Source organism: Chelon labrosus (genome assembly GCF_963514085.1).
Source record: "Chelon labrosus genome assembly, chromosome: 13".
Classification (NCBI taxonomy): Eukaryota; Metazoa; Chordata; class Actinopteri; order Mugiliformes; family Mugilidae; genus Chelon; species Chelon labrosus.
In genome coordinates, this window is record NC_140346.1 from 20,628,947 (window position 1) to 20,647,043 (window position 18,097).

At 41.0% G+C, this 18,097-nt stretch overlaps 1 protein-coding gene across 1 annotated transcript; it reads left to right on the forward strand.

The window, feature by feature from the left end:
• Positions 1–10,237: 10,237 nt before the first annotated feature.
• tmprss5 (transmembrane serine protease 5) lies at positions 10,238–17,707 on the forward strand (the record flags this gene model as incomplete). Its single annotated transcript, XM_084558213.1, has 14 exons — positions 10,238–10,253; positions 12,057–12,199; positions 12,937–13,075; positions 13,443–13,523; positions 14,374–14,487; positions 14,815–14,956; positions 15,158–15,271; positions 15,360–15,403; positions 15,551–15,713; positions 15,829–16,013; positions 16,651–16,749; positions 16,873–17,015; positions 17,125–17,277; positions 17,699–17,707. The coding sequence occupies 14 exons, from the start codon at positions 10,238–10,240 to the stop codon at positions 17,705–17,707; spliced, it is 1,545 nt and encodes a 514-aa protein (XP_084414339.1).
• Positions 17,708–18,097: the final 390 nt, after the last annotated feature.

Genomic DNA, 18,097 nt, shown 5'->3' on the forward strand with positions numbered 1-18,097 from the left:
CCTGGTAACTCCTGTGTCGCTGACTTTTTAATGCTGAAGGATTGTATGTTTGTGTAAGCGATAGTGTATTGTGGAAAGCTGTCATTCAAGGAGATACCAAGGTTTTTACTGACGAGCATGAAGACAAGTGTGTGTGTACACACTAGAGCTGCCACTAATGATTAGGTTCATTATTAATCTGATTGTTTTTTTACTGTGAAAAAATGAAAAAGTCGCCACATTTTGCAAATAAGATGACACCTTCAGATATTTGTCCGACCGACAGTCCAATCTAAATAAGCTCAGTTTGTAATTGTGTTGAACTGCAAATGCTAAAGATATTTCTGCAAAAAAAAAAAAAAGAAATGACTCAGTCGATTATCAAATTAGTTCATTTTGCCCTAGTGCACACAAACTTACACACACGCACCCTCTCTTACACACACACAGTTTTTAGATAACTGTATCTCTAATGGATCCACTGTGGTTAACAAAAAAAAAAAAAAAAAAAAAAAATCAATGCCACAATGGCTGTGACTGCTGACCTGTATGTGTTGCAGGAGCATTTTTCACTGATTGCTAAACCACCAGGCAAACCCGAGTTATCTTCTACGATTGTGCAGTTAGACGTTAAAAATAATTCCACGAAGGCTCGATTGGCTGAACTTTGCGACATTTTCTCTCCTAATTTCCTGTGAGTTTATTTTTGGGGGGGTGGGGGGCGATTTTTATTTTGGAGTTGTTTATTTTCTGCATGTTTTACTTGAATGGCTGCCACGTTTTGACCTCATGAGCTTGATCTCTTTAATTGCCTTGTCTTTCTTGCAGTGGGTGTTAGCGTTGGGTTTGTTTTCAAGGTAGCTGGCTCACAATTTGAGTTTCTCTTGTAATGGGTTTTGCTATTTATACGTTGCTGTTTTTGTTTTTTTTTTGTTACCAAATATGTGCTGGTTTTCATCACGCAGTCTGTGTCCCTCGGGATGATTTCTAGTACCTCTCTCCTCCTCGCTTCTCACCCTTTGTTTTAAAATCCGCTGCGAATTATTCACCCACTGGTAAGTTTTGATTTTCTAACACATACATCACAAATTACATGGTCAAACAGTGTGTTTAAAAAAAAAAGAAAAAGAAAAAGAAAAAAGCCTCGACATGGCTTTTATGTGTAGTTTTTTATCATTGACTATATATAGATGTCTTATAAAAATCACAGAATCAGAATTTTCTAGGAGAAAATCGAAGAGTACGTGAAAAAGAATAAGTCGTTGTTTTTTATAAAACATGAAAAGAAAATTCTGACATTGAATTACTATGAGCAGGTTGTCGTCAGTCGTAGTGTAGCTGTAATGTACAAACCGTCATGGTATGTTATTCCCTTATGTGAGCCTAACACGGGCCTTATAGAGTTAAACATGTTGTATTTTTGTATTACAGTAATTTGCTATCTGTTTACATTTGGTATGATTTGAGAAACATCTTAAAATGTGTGTGTTTTATAAGTCTCTGATTTGATTAAGATCCCTCCCTCGTGCCTCTTTTATAAGTAGAGCATTGATGTGCTTGAGTACATGGGTCCGTGCTATTGGTAGATGTTTCTGGGTGTTTGTTTATTGTTACTTAATTAAAGATAGACTGCCATGTAGATCCACTTTGTCTGAACATTGCAACTGGAAGCAACATACTGTGATAGTGGCTGATACTCTGATGCAAGTTCCAAGCAATTTTGATGTGTAAAAAAAAAAAAAAAAAAAAGTACACGCTTGTCTCAAATTGTTCCCTTCAAAGTGACAATGGACTGAGATCTTTGGATGAAAAAGCAGTGAGTATAGCAAATCTTGGCGTCTGCGGGCATTACCAATGCCTTCTTAAGTAGCCAACAACACTCAGTGCCATGAAAACACACATTCACTGTATCTATTCTACATGAACATGCACTATAAATGGATTTCCTCGGTGGACCAAAAGAAATAGAGCACTTTTGTTTGAAAAGGGTTTTTTCTTTGATCTTTCTATGTTGTGATAATGCAGCTGTCTTTTATTTGATGTGTCCTACAAGGATGTGATTAGCATTGTTTAGATTATGTCAATGTCTGTCTACCTCAGGGCCAGATCAAAGCTCGACCTGGTGTCCAATCAGGGTTGTTCTTCTTGCCATGTGTGCAGTAAAATCCCTCTTCATTACAGCTTTGTAACACAGTGTGTGAAAGTGTTTTCTCAGTGTGGATTCAGGCACAACTCTGTATGCGTCAGTGTTCAGTGGCATGGTTAAAAAAACAAACAAAAAAAAAAAGAATAAAACAATTTACTATTTTATGCATCCTGTCTCATTTGCGTGCTGTTTGTGCTCCCTCCTCGCCTGACGAGCCAGACCCACATTAAATGTAGGGTCTGGGCACTCTCCATAGACAGGGCTCAACCGGAGGGGTGGGATAAACGGTTGTCTTTCAAACTCCCTCTCCACGCAATAGGATACAACCAATCAGAGCAACGAAGAAGGTGACGTAGTCAGAGCGACGGAAAAGAGAGTTCCTTTCTCAGAGAAAAGCTTAACTTCAAGTCTTTCAGAGTGGCGGCCAAAGCCGATTTGAAAGAAAGTTGTTCGCTAGCAGCAGCCATCGCTCTGGTAGTTCTAGCAGGATGGGGAATTCACGCGTAATTCAAGGAACTTATGGTCGCAGGTCAGTCGTCATCATGTTAAGCCCGCCCACCGACTCGTGATTGGCCCGGTCCATCTTGGATTTTTCGAAATCTCAAGTCCACGGAGAGTAACTAGACTGCCCCTGGAAATAATTTGCTGCCGCTAGGGGCGCGTCTAGATTGTAGGCTAGCTCCCTCCCACTGCAGCGCACAAGCTAAGTACAGGGCGAGATGCAGGAGATTTTCGGATGTCGTTTTGACGATTTGTCCGTCGGATAACGGCGTCCGTTCAGCATGCACCCACACACAGTATGCCGATCTCTACCCAGGAGAGATTAGCGTTCACACTGCGAATATTAGCAACAGAGTAGCCGCTAGCATTTCTCCTTTTCCGCATTAGCCACGCCCACTTCCAATTTCTGAACAGTCGGACACCACACGAGATAAAAGTTCTGTCCGGATGTTGAGAACAAGCTGCGAGAACTCCCAAATGAACAAATTTCTCGCTTCTTGCGGAGTATGTAACAAACAGACAACTTGTGACAGCAGCCACTTGTCACTCAACGCGGCCACAAACTTTTAGTATCTATGTAATAGAAACCAGAAAATTTAGTTTGAGTTGAGTGACGCTTTCTTGAATATATGTGATTGCCTCTTTTGCTGTGCATATGTAACCTGCTTAACTGCGACTGGTCAATACTTCTCTGACGAAAAACAAAAACCAGAAAGCTACCAGTACCAAAAACTTTTCCCTTCCCTACAGATTCTGCAGCACAATTTACAGACATTGTTTATATCTTTTTATAGAGATTACCACAGGGTAAACATATCCTTTGGGAATCACTGCCGCACAGTGTGACTCCTTTCTATACAGGCTCTGATGCCCAACCTGAACAACTCCCTTTTACTGTTTCAGCCCTTTCCCGTCATCTACAACAACAAGACAATGCTGCAGATCCCTCTCAACAGTTTATTGGCTTCTGCTGCAAACAGTTTGTGTATCATCTGTGCTACATGCAAACAGCTGGAGTCACTCCAGGCTCTGTGGTGACCTCCGATGGCACTCTGCCAGAGCCACAGCTGGCCCTGCGTTTTTACCCCAGATGTGAAAGGAGCCAAGTCAGTTTATCAGGTCTGCCGCCACACTCTGCACCACACAGTGAAAGTGAGTCATCTTAATTACAGGCTGCGTTTACTGTACATATCTTGATGCTGAATGTTTTTTTTTGTGTGTGTTCCCCTGGCGGCTTTGGGATTTAACAGGCTATCGAGCCAGTGCGATATGTCCCCACAGTTTCGATGTTCTCGCTGTCCTCCATAAAGCAGCCTCTGAGTCGCCTGTGAATGTTTTATTGTGTAATCTATTTTCTAGCTATATGACTTCAATCTGGTCAGCCGAATTCCAGGCGTGCAGTGTTTACGGCTTCTCTCTATAACGATCACACGCGCTCATTTTCGAGTGTTTTTTTTTTTTCCTGCTCACTCAGTTTGGCCACAGGGATAATTTAAGTTTAATTTTAGCTACATTATGTGACTCTGCTAACTTCCTCCCACTAAACAGGGTACACATTGTGAATGTATATGAAAACATTACTGCTGCTTTAGAAGACAAAAGGTTGGCGATGATCCGAAAGCGGCTACGACACCTGTTGGCATAAAGAAAGTAAGTTGCAATCTGCGACCTCACCACTAGATGGCACTACGTCCTACTCACTGGTCCTTTAATGTTATTGTCACTGTTTAACCATCTTTAATCTAATTAAACACACTTCTGTTAAAACATTTAGAGGCTTAGGATAATTTCTTTTAAATTATTTTCAATCCACTGTAATATTTAGCTATGTTTTGTTATTTTTATTTAACATAAAACATAATTATTCATTACTTTTAGAAAAATAACTGTTTTGCAAATTAATTTTATGTCACTTGCAACTACATTACCTATAGATGTTGTTTTATTTAGTGTCAATTCTCAGCTTTAATTTGAGTAAGTCTACATGAATATAGAAAAAATATATAAGGAGCTCTGTATTTTCCCTTGTGGCGCTCTCCTAGACCTTCGGCTTGCTGTCGAATTTCTGCACTTCTGGTTGCTTTATCTGTGTGTTTATTTGATTGTTATCCTGTTGAATGATTTTCAATGAGTTTTGAGTTATTTGGCTGAATTAGATCACAAACAATGCTCCTGTATATGTCTCTGCAGTAACCATTTTATTTCAATCAGCGGTGAAGTCATTAATAAATGCCAGCCCCACTGGTAGCTGTACACACATGCCGAAGCGATAAACAAAACCACCCCCTTTGACGGATGAGCTTGGTCATGAGCCATTGCTGTTTTTTCCTCCACGCTTTCCTCTTTCCATCATTTTGACAGGGGCTGATTTTTGTTTCAGGAATATGCTTGTTTCTCTTTGTGTGTTTTTGCCAAATGCTGCTCGCCTTCTTTTGTTTTTGAGGGTTAGCTAGTGGTTTGCATCTTGCGGTGAATCCTCTGAGGTTACAGTCATGAAGTTGTCTCTCGAACGCCGACAAGGAAACATGAATATCTACATCCTGGAGAGCATTCTTGACTGGCTGTGCAGTCATTGGGGAATTTCCAGGCCATCCACAAACTTGTGCTCCTCTATCTACCAGCTCATTTATCATTTCAGTTTTTCTGTGCTCACCTGCTTCTTGTAAAATGAACTGAAACTGTTGACTTTGGCCTTTGATATCTACTTCTGATACATATCTGCTTTTTTAAGCCTCATTTTTAAACTTCCTTCCTTCCTCACTTGTGTTGTCACCTTTTTTTTTTACTCCTTATACTCGGAGATAACCCCACACAACTCAACTCTGAGCATTAAAAAAATGTTTTTAAGAGACAAGTGACCAGTTATTTCTGAACTCCTTCATTTGGGAACTACGTTAAAATACAGTTGTTTGAATTGTTGCAAAAATATAGCAGAGACTTGCAAATTTATTTCCAGATTGAATTTACTGAAAACACCGTCCAAATACTTGTGGTACTGTATTTCTGTCCGGGATTAGGAGGCATTTCTTTATAGGAAAATGCATTATCAAATTAATTTATATGATCCATTATCAAGTTTGTGGTTCAACTTTTTTTTTTTTTTTATTCGTCCACTTATTGACTGAATTAAAATATATAGTCACATATTTATTTCTCTTGTAAAATAGGAAAATTCATGGTAATTTAAACTACTACTAAACTATTTTGATAATCCGCTCTTGTGATGATATTTCTCCGTTTTGAATTTTTACAAACCAAATCGATTAATAGAGAAAATAATCATCAGATTATCCCATAATGAAAATAATCACTAGTTGTAGTTGGATAGCCAATATTCATATAAATCCACTTTAACCAGCTACAACAGTAAATACACACATTAATGCATGTGTTTATATAATCTTAAAATAAAATATATAAGTCACAGGAACATTTTTACTTCAGTAATATTTTCAGTGCATGAATTCTGCTTGTAAACACTGTGATATTAGTACACTGTGATATTCACATCCTTTACTCAAGTAAACAAGTGCAGGATGTGACTGTTTTCCCTGCTTCCTGCTCCACTGGTACTCAACACAGGAGACCAAGTTTTCCTTTCTAAAATTCTCCCACTATCATTTACTAAGAATAAATTTTCTAGCAAAAGTTCGACAGTCACCCCTGTAACCCCCTCCACCCTCGACATCAACCCCACCTTCAGTCCGAGGAACATGCTCAGTGGACGAGCTGACTGAGTGGGAGCGAGCGTTAATCTAATCTCCTCTGTTTAATTAGAGCGAGCGTGGTGGGCAGCTCAGGCAGACCGCATTACCCGCCATCTGGTGGGGAGCATATCTGCTCTTAGCCACCCTCTCACTATCATTAGCCTCCACGAGACAAGATACAAACACGTACATGACAGCTCTTTATTCATCCTGCCACTTTCAATGCCGACACCGCTGCGTACCATTTAGTCACTATGAGGAGGCCGCACTCATGCATGGATCTGTCACAAATGTATTGTCCTGTAATTACAATATGCTGCACGGCAAAGCATCCAGAACAAAACAAAACATAAAAGTTCTCAAAAAAAAACTTTGCTATTAAGCCACAAAGGGTCTAACACACGTGGTCTATTAACAGTCTGGCTATTTTTCTCAGACATTTATGCTCGTTTGTTATCAACTGGGGGCTCTAACATGACTACAATGCAGCATACTAAAAGAGGACTTATATTTTCAACATTTCAATGAAGAGGTTTTAATATTTACACAAAACCTAATCCAGATTCTACCTCAGTTTCACTGGTAAACAGGTTGTCTTTAAATGGAGGGCTTTAATTCTACCACACGGGGGCAGTATGTTACCACAGCTGACATCCAGCTCAGACTATAGGACAGGCTCAAGCACAGCGGATTTACTGCTCCACAGAAGACAGAGCTCACAGGCACTAGAGGAGAGCAATTATTGAAGCACAGAGAAAACCTGGCACCCTTAATATATATGTGTGTATGTGTGAGAGGGGGAGAGGGGGGGTTGATAGGGGATTCATTCGATCTGCCCTCACCCTGTGCTGCATCATTACCCGGACACCTTACAGTGGAAACTCTTGATTGCGTCTCGACACTACAAACATGCAGAGCCAACGAGCTCAGCCATGCTACGGGAAAGTTAAAGGTCAATTCAGTCATTTCTAAACATAGAAATGTCATGTATGTCTAGTTATAGGAAGTATTTCACCCCTAACGGCCGCCAAATGATCTGGTCCTGTCTGCAGCTGTAAGACTTGGGGTTGGGTTTTTTTTTTTTTTTTTTCCTCTCTTCAGATGTATGTAGCACACAGCTTCAGATCCTAACCCCTTGACGGCCTTATATGGGGTGAGCCAGTCTTTCTCTGCCCCCGGTTGCTAAACGACTGATCCTTTTCAAGTGGACAAAGATTGTCCCATTATCACAAACGCTGGCTGAACAACATAATGGCACACCTCGAACTGGTTCAGCTAAAACGTGCTACTAAAGGCTGATCAAGAGATGAAAAAGTTAGAGCTGGCAAACCTTTTCTGTCCTATTTCTAAAATTTGGCAAATCCTCATTATTGTATCTAGTGCAACACACAGCTCCGCGAACCTCCTTTTATTCTGTCTTGATACGACGTATTTCTGCACAGACTGGTTGTGTGTGAATACACAGACCTATTTTATAGCTGCATTAAGCCTCCACACTGCAACAGCATCGGAAAATATTGATAAGACTAGTCAAATTCTCATTCGGGGTATGTTGACAAACAGAGTGCACAAAGACGTCAAAATAAAATGAGCCAAGTGAAGAGTTAATGGTTCCACAAGGTATGCTCTTTGTATTCATTCTCAATTTTTAATGTATAACCTATAAGTACCATGTACTCTTGTTTGTATCATTATCGTGTATATACACCGATCAGGCATAACATTACTAATATTGTGTAGGTCTCCCTTGTGCCTCCAAAACAATTGTGACTCATCAGAGAATGGACATGGACCTTCTGAGGGTGTCCGTGGGGCCTTTGGGTGCTTTTGGTTGAGGGACTTCTGTGGATCATCCCATAGATACTTGATCAGTTTGGGATCTAGTGAATTTGGAGGCCAGGTCAACACCTTGTTAATATTACTGACTGGCCCCCAGGAAGACTAGCTGTCGCCTTGGCGTCAGCTAATGGGGATCCTTTTTAAATAAACAAATAAACAAATAAACCTTGTCTTCATGTTTTTTTGAGTTGTTCCTAAACCATTTTTGTGTGTGCCTGTGTCAGGCTGCATCCTGCTGGGGATGGCTGCTGCCATCAAGGAGTGTGGTGCCTGGTCTGGTCTAGATGGGTGTTACATGTCTAAGTAACATCCACATAAAGGCCAGGTCTAAAAGTTTCCCAGCAGAACGTTGTATTGTCACAAGATGGTCAATGTGATTTACTTCTCTTGCCAGTGGTTTTAATGTTGTGGCTGATCGGTGTACATGCTGCATGTTCGCTTTTTCAAGATGTGTATGAATTTGCTTGCTTCTCCTGTTCTCTCCTCCCTTCTCTTTTTTTCTTCCAGATTCAGACAAGAAGATCATATCTGTGAGTAAAGTATGAAGCTACAACAGTTAGCTTAGCATAAAGACTGGAGACATGGAGAAACAGCTAATCAGACTCTGTCCATATGTGTGTTTTACTAAATTGTCATTCGTTATCGACTTATACAAGAAGCATTATGTACAGTTAAGAGTTTTCATCAAATGCAGTGAATTTATTCACTTTACTTATTTAATGTTTATACATTGCATTTACATACAAAGGCAAAATGGTAATTAGGCATCTTTAGAGAGGCTTGGAAGAAGGTTTCTGAACGGAGCCAGGTCAGCTGTTTCTAGCCGTTTCCAGTCTTTATGTGCAGCCAAGCTTACTGGCTGCAATCTTCCGCCTCCCATTCAGCTGACAGACAAAGTGAGTGGTACAAATCTTCCCATCCAACTTCTTTAAGTAAGTAAGTTTCAGTTTAAGAGGAATCCAAAGCAACACACACGAGACGTTACAGTTTCTCTCTGCTCTACCTACATCTGTATGCACGCCAGCCTTCAGTGTCTATGTCTGCCGAGGGGTTAGCGGCAAAAAGAACAACACTGACGGCAGCAGCTCTCACATAAATGGTTCGGTTTTAAATGGACTTTGGCAAAAGTCTGTTGAGGCCTACACTGCAGAAAAGCTTACAAAGAAGCGTCTCTTGCTTCTGTTCACTTAGCACTTACTCTGGGATTTCCAACCAGGCACTAAGAGACAAAATCTGATGTTCAAGGTTTGGACTCTAGACAGAGCCACACATACTAATGGCCGAGATAAGAGCGGAGCTGATCAAATCTCAGCACACCAAGCGGGAGAGAGTATCCCCTCAGAGCAAAGAGAGAGAGAGAGATAGATGCAGCTCCAAACTGGGCTGAAGCCAGCCCCTTCACAGTGGAGCCACAGACTGTGATGCATGAATAAATGAATGAAAGTAGTCCACAATGGGGCCACTGTTATTGTTGTGGTCACGTTGGTGGGACTTACTCGTGGAAATTTAAATGTCCAAACAGGAGATGAGCTTCAGCAAAAGTCTATTTAGTTCCTCCAGATATAGTACGTTGAGTTTTTACATGACATATATTGTGTAACTAGACAAACTAGGTGTTGATTCAACTTTATGAACAGGCCCTTGTTTGTTGTGTTCTTAAATCATACCGTGTTTTACTGAGAGACGTATATGTTTGTAATACTGTCCCACTTTAAACAGTGTAGATTAAATATCGGAAATATTTAAGTTCAACAACTACAGATTTATATTTCTTCCGTTACCTGTTTATAAAATGTGAGGAAATCACGAAAAATTAAGAATGCCTTTTCTTTTTCTAATCAGTACTTCAGTTCAAATGCTCTAATTTGAGAAGGAGGTAACAAGCAACATAAATTCCCAAATGTCCTAAATTATGGCTTCATTATGACCATTACTGGCTGATTACTAATTGTTTCCTCACAAACTGAAGCGACGGCAGCCTCTACAAATAAAGCTGTAAAAACACCTCCACATGAAATAAACATGAAGATAAACATCATTACATTTTGGTTATTTAACAGGGACGATGCGGGTGAACATGGGTACGTACAGAAAAGCAATGTGGGCGTCTAACTACTGCTAATTTACAGCCTCTATGTCCGAAATTATTATTCTTTTATTAAACTAATCAATTAAAAATAAATAGAAGCATAATCAGGATTTAGTGGCGGCTGGCCGATAAACACGTAAATAGTCGAATAAAACTACAAAGCACAATGTTGGAGCATGTGACAGGTAAAGTGAATAACATTGACCGTCTCATTACAATGCAATGTTCTGCTGGGAGACCTTTGGTCCCGCCATTCATGTGGATGTCATTTAGACACGTAACACCCACCTAAACGTTCTTGCAGACCAGGCACCACCACCGCATAGCAACCACACTCTCTGATGGCAGCAGCCATCCCCAGCAGAAAACAAACTGCTTAGGAACAACTCAAAAAACATGGAAAAATAGCCCAAGGTGTTGACCTGGCCCCCAAACTCCCAGGATCCCAAACTAATAGAGCATCTGTGGGATATAATGGAACAGGTTTGATCCAAAGAGGCCCCCTCTCTTCAACCTCAATGAGCCAGAACTGTTTTGGAGGCACAAGGGAGCCCAACACAATATTAGGCAGGTGGTTTTAAAGTTGCGGCTGATTGGTTGACTTAAACTACTTGTTCAACGTTTGTTTTGTTTGGCTGAGAAAACACTTCGAACTTATACAGGTATATATCCCTCAATGAAAACAGCTTTCCTCCCCAAGTAACTTCTACCAAAGTGACTGGCAGCTCTGCAAATCACTGTTTACTCTCCACCAGAAGAGGGAGACATCAAATCCTTGTTAAAATTTCCACACGGCTCCTCTTGCAGGAGAACAATTCAGCGCTAATATTATCAAACATTATTAACCTCCTCACAGTTTCAGGTGTTGCTCCATCACATGTAATTTACGCTACTGCTGCAATGCTCATTACTCTGTGTTTGATTTCCAGAATAATTCCACATGACACCTGCTAGATGAGCCAAACAGATCTGGGCCGTTTCTCGGATTTGGACTTGACAGTCAGACGAGGAAGGAATTTTGTTCCTGGCACTTGTTCCCTTCACCTGGACTCTAATCCAAGATGGTGCATACGGGAAATGCATACATATCACCTGTATCATATGTTTTTTTCTTTTTCAATAAAAATCCAATGTGTTTTTCAGAAAATTAAGTAATGTAAAGCTTTCCCTTCCTAGGAGTGAGATTTATTTCACCATTTTTTAAATAGTACACATCGTCCTCATCTCAGTTTTAGTTATTTCTACTATTTATAGTATTAATCATGCCACGAGGCCACACAAGTCCCATTTTCTAGTGTAGTTAAAGCAAAAAAGGATATTTGAAAAACACCACGGACCAAAAAAAAACCATCCCTGTTTGACTGTGAGCTGGTAAAAAGAGCTGAAGGGAGAGGAGAAAGTCTCATCTGTCAGCGGGCAGACAGAACAGACTTCATTTTGTTCTTGAGTGTTGAGAGACGATAGCTTTGGATTTGAAATGACTGGAATTGACGCGATATGAGACTTTTCAACAATCCGCAATAATGACCTTTTCTGCGAAGCTACAAACTGTCAGGTAATGGCACGTCTTGGGTGGAAACAGACAATCTTTTGGCACAGGTAAAAAGTGTTACCTAGCAACCCTCTGGTGGCCTATCAATAGTCGGCTTGGAGGTATCTCTGGAGATGCTCCCCCCCACCCCCCCCGCCTTACAAAGACCTGGTTCAGCTTGCTTCCACAGGCCCCATGACCCCCCTGGACAAACAACAGCCTCATTCTCTACACCCCTGCTGACCTCATTGTCTCTTTGTGAAGGGAAAATCCAGAGTTGCATTCTGTTAAATGGCAAACGGTGCGTCCACTGTGAGCGGGACAGACCTCCACACCTCCGACGCAGGCCCACAGATGAGCACGGACACCGCCGCCTTTTCCTCAGGACAGTACTCCAGGAAAACATGGTAAGCAAAAGGGGGGGGAACTGAATATTCACTACACCTTGCTCCATCTGTCTGATGTATGTAAACCTGACAGCAGCACCTCTCATATCGTCACCTTCATTTGCACCCGCACAGTTAACACATGTTGTTTTCACTTCAGCATGTTTCTGCCACATTTCCATATGTTTTTTTATATATATACATATAATTAATATGCATCTTGACCTGATGATGTACTGAACGTGCTGAATTTATAAACCGCACCTGTACATCACCAGAATTACATGTTTATCTACATTCAAGTGATACAGTAAATGAGAGCAGATGGTATTTATTTAGAAGAAATTTGTCTGCATCTCACATCTATAGAGAGGTTTATTGCAATTACCACCATACTCTCAATATGTTGCATATATAGAAACAGCTGCTCTGCGGGGAGTAAGAGTTATACAATCAGTCGGCAAACGGAAAACAAGAAATGTGTTTTAGTTTCACGAGACACAAAACACACATGGGAAGGCCTCCGCTAGCTCATTATGCGTCAATCACTCTCTGTTTGAGATATGCGCACCTGTACGTGCCTACTCTATACATCTGGACTGGTCAGCGGCGGCTAATATTCAGGATTATCGTGCTTGTTAATTAAATCTGACAGAGACTGACAGGTGGACAGATGGTTAGCGCGCAGTTTTAGTCTAAACTAAAACAGACTTGCTAAAACTGTTTCAAACAAGAATGCCCTGCTGTAATTCTTACAGAGTCTTGATGGAGACACACTATCAGTGATTGAAAACCCGGTGGCTGTCAGTCATCCTTTTCACTCCGAGAAAACAGCAGGAGCAGCGGAGGCCAAGGGAGCCCAGGGCTGGTTAAAAGGCTTTCATTCTGCGTCTAACGGTAAGCTCCAACCGAGCACCACCTGATGGGCATCACACTCAAAACACCAATCTTGCTTCATTTGTGCAAAAACTAGCTGCTAAAACACACTTCCCTAAATGCACTGATCAAGTCCAACTAAGACCTTGTATTAACTCGAAGCGTCTGCAGTGCAGAGACGAGAACTACAGCACTTTCCTTTTTCCAGCAGATTTGCTTTTCAATTCTTTTGTGTTGTGCATGTGTCAGATAAAGCTTTTTAATTAATTACTGCCTCAGTGCTGGGCCTCATTGTGCTATACGTGTAACAGCTGACATTTCATAAATCTTCCCAGCTCATAATCAAGGATCAAGATGGCATTAATTCCACTATTAACTGTTGCTTTAGCTCACAGACTGGTGAGGCTGCTGGCGGCGGTGTGTGCAGTTGGACTCCTGGGAGGCTTAGTTGTAGGTGTCTGGTTTCTAGGTGAGTCACTGTGTATGAGAAAGAATCACTAAATGAGTTAGAGGGAACCGGGAAGAGGAAATGAATGTGTTGTTAGAACTACTCGAACGTTTTATAGGTCAGCGCTAATTTATACAGGAGCTGATACAATATCATTAATATTTCATGAGACTAACAATCATTTTCTCGATTAATTAGTCGACAGATATCAGTAAACAAGGTGATGTCTGCACATTTTTAACACAAAACTCGAAGATGCTCAAATTCTTTGATGTGAGAAACTGGAACCGATTAATTGAAATGATTAAGTGATTATCAGAATAACTGGCAGCAGATTTTTCGTTCACTGAATAATCCATGAATCATCTTAATATTTTACTATAAATTAAATATTTTTTAAAAGCTCATTTTAACTAAAGGTAAACTTGCCAGTGCTCTTGGTGCGACAGATTATGTAATGTATTTCTCTTATTTCTGCATATGTGTGGCATCTCGATTGCTTTCCTTCTTACTCACCGACACACAGTTTATGATAACACAGATTACATCAAATTAATATCTGCTGATAGGGCGCTACGGCCAGATCACCATTCTGAAATGTGTATAAATCTTTAAATGATACATTATTTCCATTTTTATTACAGTAAAGTAATTCAGAACTGCAATGTAAGAGTTTATAACATCATAAAAGGGTTATTTATTGAACAAGTGAAGTGTTTTTGGAGTTTTAGCAACGTGAGAGGATAAAAGTTAAGATGTCTACTGTCTCTGTTTGGAAGAGGGACAAAAAAATCACATTTATTTACATCTTGCTGCCTGTCTCACTGGTGGATTTAAAGGCGTACCTAACAATACATTTGTCTACACTTAGTCAAAATTCTGCTGAGGCCTTCCTCCTCCCAGAGTCCAGTGGGGCTTGGGGATACGAAGGAGACGTCTTTCTGCAATGTGACAGACGATATTTCTATCTCTGACCCCAGGAAAGGTCTGTGTTTCCTCCCTCTCTTTGTTTTTATGAATAGACAAACAGGCCCCAGTGTGCTTAGACTCAGCACACCGGGTCACCTCTGAAGTGATTTTTAGTTCAATAGTAGCAAAATTAATATTCAGCAGCTGCGTCTTGTTGTCTGTTGTTTCACTCTTGAGAGACGCCCATTGACTGACATGAAAACATCACACATAATGATCTGTTTGTACCGACTACATTAGCATAGAGACTTGTGCTTTTCCTAATCATTTCCCACTCATAGAAGAGCCTCCTTCATTACTGCTGACTGAGAGCTCGTCTCTGGAGGGATTTTCAATCAATCAGGTTCAGTGTTTTACAGAATCAGCCCAGAGAACTCCCTCCTGGAGATCCAGCTGGGGAAGTTGCCCACCTGGCTGCCAGTGTGCTACGAGAGGTGGAACTCTTCACTGGGAACGCTGGTCTGCAGACAACTGGGTTATCTGAGGTTTGTCTGAACTCCTGGCAGGAATTTGCCGTAGCCGAGCATCCGAGCCTCCAGTCTCTAACTCTCTAATTTCCTCCTGCTTTTCCATTGCCGCTTATTTATGATTTGTTGATCCCTCATTTACAGTCTTGCTTCGCACCGTATAAATCTGAATTATCCCAATACTCACTCCAAACAATTTTGCACATGTTCTCCGACCAGCCTGACCAAGCATAAAGGAGTGAATCTAACGGATATCGGTCCAAACTACCCTGATGGCTTTATACAAATTACCTCAGAACACAAGAGCAGCCTGGAAAATATGTGGCAGTTCAGGTAAAGTGATTTATTTGAGGACTAGGAAAACTGTGGCCACCAACACATTAATCATGGATCATTAGTAACCCAATTTATTTTCATTTAGGGGGAGCTGCATCACAGGGAAGGTGATCGCTTTGCAGTGCTTTGGTGAGCAAATTAAACTTTTAGTTTGACTTTGCACCCAATTCCTGTACCAAGCTTTACATCATAGCGGAGTGAATGATGGTGTTTGCTGCAGCACCTTCTGACCAATCCAGTTTCAGCTGCTTCTCTGATGAATGGATCTTTGTGTAGAGTGTGGGACGCGAGCAAAGCTGCCCAGGATCATCGGGGGAGTTGAGGCCACGCTGGGCAGGTGGCCGTGGCAGGTCAGCCTCTACTACAGCAACCGTCACACCTGCGGAGGCTCCATCATCACCAGTCAATGGGTCGTTACAGCTGCCCACTGTGTACACAAGTAAGACTGCTGACCTTACAAGCGTTAAAGGTCAGAGGTCAAAGATAATAATCGGTTATTAACAGCTGTACCGCATTGGACCCACGACAATCGGCCCTCTCCTCCCAAATGTCAGCTACAGGCTGCCGCAGGTATCCAGCTGGGTGGTCTATGCCGGCATTGTGACGCGCAGCTCCACTAAAATGGCTCAGCATACAGGACACGCCGTGGAGAAGATAATCTACAACAAGAGCTACAACCACAGGAGCCACGACAGCGACATAGCCCTGATGAAGCTGCGGACACCGCTCAATTTCTCGGGTTGGTCTTTTTTACAAACTTTGAACGCAACACATGAGCTTTTGTTTCTTTTGCTTATAGTGTTACATGACTATGCAAACAGTCATTCCAGATGTACTTATTTCTGTAGCCATGGATTAGAAGGATTAACGCTTTAAAGCTAAAGGATACAGACATATGCTGCAGCATAGCATTGACTCCATCTCTGAATACACACCATCTCCTTTGTAAATGTTTAAATGTAAGCACACAGCCTACAAAGAGATTCATCCAAATTTACAATAAAATCATTTCCTTCCAGGAACAACTCCAAAAAATCCGGACTATATAAAAATCGTTCATTTCCCAAATATAACTACTGGGCACAAGGCGTCTCATACGACCGTGTACTGTTTGTGCTTTGAAGGTTTCATATTACCACATATACTTTTCTTACTATTGGCTTCATCAAGTCTGATTTAATGTGAGAACAGAAACGTTCCCTCTTCAGCAGATGAAGAAAATCCTGTTTTTAGTGAAATTTTTCTTCTTTATTTGACTTTGACCATTTTCCAACTAATACAGAAACAAGAAGAAAGTAATTTAATCCTAATTATCATGTTGTAATCTGTCAGATTTGGTTAATAAAAAGGCACACTTTCTTTCCTCTTTTAACTAGACACAATTAGGCCCATCTGTTTGCCTCAGTATGACTATGACCTTCCAGGAGGAACGCAGTGCTGGATCTCTGGATGGGGATACACACAGCCTGATGGTGGTAAGGTGCTACTGCGCTACTCTAAAGCAAATTTGCCTCTGCTACAAGCCTAATTCAAACACAGTGACACAGTGTGCCAAGCGTATTGACAGAGCAACCTTAAATGTGTGTCCTCTCTCTCAGTTCACTCACCAGACACCCTGAAAGAGGCGCCAGTTCCAATAATAAGCACAAAGAAATGCAACAGCTCCTGCATGTACAACGGAGAGATCACGCCCCGGATGCTGTGCGCCGGATACACGGAGGGAAAAGTGGATGCGTGTCAGGTCAGACTCACCTTTTGAACGCCACCTTGCATTTTAAAGAGTCGCCCTTTCTTGTGTGTTTTTTTTCGTAGTGAATAGTGTGTGTGTGTGTGTGTGTTTACCTCTCCAGGGGGACAGTGGGGGCCCTCTGGTTTGCCAGGATGAGAACGTGTGGAGGCTGGTAGGGGTCGTCAGCTGGGGGACCGGCTGTGCTGAGCCCAACCATCCCGGCGTTTACACCAAAGTGGCTGAATTCCTGGGCTGGATCTACGACATGATTGAGGTACCTACAAAACATATGATCAGCTTATTAAATATGATATTCATATTATTATATAACTTAAAGATCTTTATATCCGTTTCTGGACACTGCATTTAGCACAGGATAAAGTATCTAATCTAAACATTAAAATGCATCACTAATAAAGCTCTAAAGCACTTTGACAGAAGTTATGTTGCTTTTGCACAATTCTTTTTCTACAAATAACCTTTTAAATGTAGGATTTTTACGTCTAATGGACAATATTTCAATGAGCTGTTGCCAGTTTTACTTTTAACACCTCTGCAGTGATCTCCACTGAAAGTTCATACATTTCCATTATTAAAATTTTTGTATGTGCAGCAGGAAAGAAGTGGAAGCTCCACAACGGGATACGGTTAAAGTTCACAATGATCGCTAATAATGATTTTTGCTCTATTTGCAGAATTACTGAGGAGGGCTCCTGAAGCAAAGGATACCACTGATATATGAAGACTTTTGAAAGCTATAGAGAGTTAATATTTTATGTTTTAAACGTCTGTTATATAATGTACACATAAACACAGTAGAAATATAAAACTATACATTTTTACGTTGTATTTTTCATGTATTTAATACAAAATGATGCCTCTTTCAACACCCGTGTCCAGTGTGATTATTGAGCTGCGGCTCTGCTCCTCGCCGCTGCTTATTCCGTTTCCATAGCAACTGACAACATTAGCCAAGCTATCGTTGGCAGTTACACGGATTAGATATCAGTTAACGAGTCTGTTATAGATTTGTGTAACTTTTCCGCGTACCATTTTAATATTTAAATCATGCAACAATTTTAAAAACATAATAT